This window comes from Triticum aestivum, chromosome 2B, assembly GCF_018294505.1.
Source record: "Triticum aestivum cultivar Chinese Spring chromosome 2B, IWGSC CS RefSeq v2.1, whole genome shotgun sequence".
In the NCBI taxonomy this organism is placed as follows: domain Eukaryota; kingdom Viridiplantae; phylum Streptophyta; class Magnoliopsida; order Poales; family Poaceae; genus Triticum; species Triticum aestivum.
Window position 1 is genome coordinate 310,234,545 of NC_057798.1, and position 2,690 is coordinate 310,237,234.

The 2,690-nt window shown below is 46.9% G+C and overlaps 1 protein-coding gene across 1 annotated transcript in view; it reads left to right on the plus strand.

Annotated features, from left to right (window-relative positions):
- The first annotated feature begins 2,015 nt into the window (after window positions 1-2,015).
- The window catches only part of LOC123044809 (NAD-dependent malic enzyme 62 kDa isoform, mitochondrial), an 8,230-nt gene continuing 7,555 nt past the window's right edge, over window positions 2,016-2,690 (plus strand). The window contains exons 1-2 of the mRNA XM_044467687.1: window positions 2,016-2,309; window positions 2,405-2,501. Of these exons, the coding sequence (XP_044323622.1) occupies window positions 2,139-2,309; window positions 2,405-2,501 (268 nt within the window). The 5' untranslated portion in view covers window positions 2,016-2,138. The remainder of the gene's footprint in view (window positions 2,310-2,404; window positions 2,502-2,690) is intronic.

The window sequence follows — 2,690 nt, forward strand, 5'->3', positions numbered from 1 at the left end:
TTCCGATATCCAAATATAGGCTTCAAATATATCAATCTTTATGTCTCGACCATTTCAGGACTCCTCGTCATGTCCATGATCACATCCGGGACTCCGAACAACCTTTGGTACATCAAAAACTATAAACTCATAATATACTGCCATCGTAACGTTAAGCGTGCGGACCCTACGGGTTCGAGAACTATGTAGACATGACCTAGAACAGTTTTCGGTCAATAACCAATAGCGGAACCTGGATGCTCATATTGGCTCCTACATATTCTACGAAGATCTTTATCGGTCAAACCGCATAACAACATACGGTGTTCCCTTTGTCATCGGTATGTTACTTGCCCGAGATTCGATCGTCGGTATCCAATACCTAGTTCAATCTCGTTACCGGCAAGTCTCTTTACTCGTTACGTAATGCATCATTCCGTAACTAACTCATTAGCTACATTGCTTGCAAGGCTTATAGTGATGTGCATTACAGAGAGGGCCCAGAGATACCTCTCCGACAATTGGAGTGACAGAACCTAATCTCGAAATACGCCAACTCAACATGAACCTTTGGAGACACCTGTAGAGCTCCTTTATAATCACCCAGTTACATTGTGACGTTTGGTAGCACACAAAGTGTTCCTCTGGTAAACGGGAGTTGCATAATCTCATAGTTATAGGAACTTTGTATAAGTCATGAATAAAGCAATAGCAACATACTAAACGATCAAGTGCTAAGCTAAAGGAATGGGTCAAGTCAATCACATCATTCTCCTAATGATGTGATCCCATTTAATCAAATGACAACACATGTCTATGGTTAGGAAACATAACCATCTTTGATTAATGAGCTAGTCAAGTAGAGGCATACTAGTGACATTAAGTTTGTCTATGTATTCACACATGTATCATGTTTCCGGTTAATACAATTATAGCATGAATAATAAACATTTATCATGATATGAGGAAATAAATAATAACTTTATTATTGCCTTTAGGGCATATTTCCTTCAAAGTCTACTTCTCACTTAGTGCAACAATTGCCAACATTGACAACACTCACATCCTAACTAGAACTAATACTAACACAAAGAGCATTGCAAATAGCAGTACAACTACTATCTTCATTACAGCAACCAAGTCTGCAACATCTCCTGGAAGTGATTTTAGCAGCAGCAACATCTTCATCATATCTTCAGGATCTACTTCTGTCGTGTTCTTCTTTTTCTTCATCTCTACTACTTTACTATCCACAGATTCACCTCTCAGATGTCCATGTTTCTTCAAATAATCAATATAACTAGCTTCCCAGTGCCAAAAGTTGCAAGGTTGCTTCCCTGCCTATTTGACAAAATCAAGAACATATCTCAAAATCAAATCAAGAACCAATCTGAAAATCAAATGAAAAGGGAAGCAGAGTTAACAACAACATCCAGTCAATGTTCTTGTACTAACCTTATGATTCATACACCTGTACAAGATCCACCCAGGATGCTTTTCAGTGGTGGACTCAAACCGCCTAATCTGGCGAATCTTGCAATCAGGGCATTGGATCAAAGGGAGCCAACCAACACCGGCCCCCGATGAGCTACCCGCGCCGGACATGGCGGCCGAAACCAATTTGTCGCTGCAATTTGACGAGAGATAAGGGGAGCAGAGGATGCAACTGTTGGACTCGAGCGAGAAGGGAGGAGATGAGAGATTGCGCTAGGGATTTAGCAGGCGGATGAAGGGAACGAGAGGGGAATCGGCTGAGAAGAAACCCTCGACGTGTCCTGTACAACTGGCAAGTCCAAGTATTATTTTTTTCCGTCAATTTTGTCCACGTGCACGTGATACGAGCCGAAACGGTATGGGTTACCGTATAGTGACCCGATTCAGCAAGCCCGGTGACCGTAACTCACGATTTCATGAATACAGTGACCAAAGTGAATCCTAGAGTTAAGTTCAGTTACTGTAGATGTAATTTTCTCAATGGGCAGCCACGACCGGCAGACCCCCCACGTCGTCTCGCCCAAATGGGAGAATAGTTCCAACACGATCGCACATCGCACAGAAAAAGCTACGACTACGCGTCCCCTTTCTCACTGGTAGGAAGGAACCAGCATCAACTGCAGCGGCCTCCACTAGCAGCAGGACCAGCCGGGACGCGGGCGGGGATGGCGAACGCGTCGTCCATCTCGCGTAGCCTCCGGCGATCCCTCGCCCCTGACGCCCTCCACCGCCTTCTCCTCCAGCGCTCGCGGGCGTTCGTGACGGCTGAGTGCCACCGCCCCGTCGTCCTTCACAAGCGCGGCCCCGACATCCTCCACGACCCATGGTTCAACCGGGTACGCGCCTACTCGCTCGTCGTCGTCTCCTCGTTCCGTTTGCAGAGGGTTTCGCGGCGGTGGTCTGACGCGCGCGGGTTGTGCTGCTTCTGCAGGGAACGGCGTTCTCGATGACGGAGAGGGACCGGCTCGGCCTCCGCGGCCTGCTCCCGCCCAGTGTCGTTTCCTCGCAGCAGCAGATCGACCGATTCAGTACGACATGATACCCCGCCGGTTCAATTCCTTCCTTGCTTACTCCGTGTCTCGTTTACGGCTCTCCCAAAATTGGATTGGTCGGTGCCGCGCAGGGAGGTATTTTGGTGGATGATAACCAGATCGGTCCGTTTTTAGTGGTTTGGAGGGTGAATGACTTTAGCTAGTACTGGGGTTGAGTATACCCAT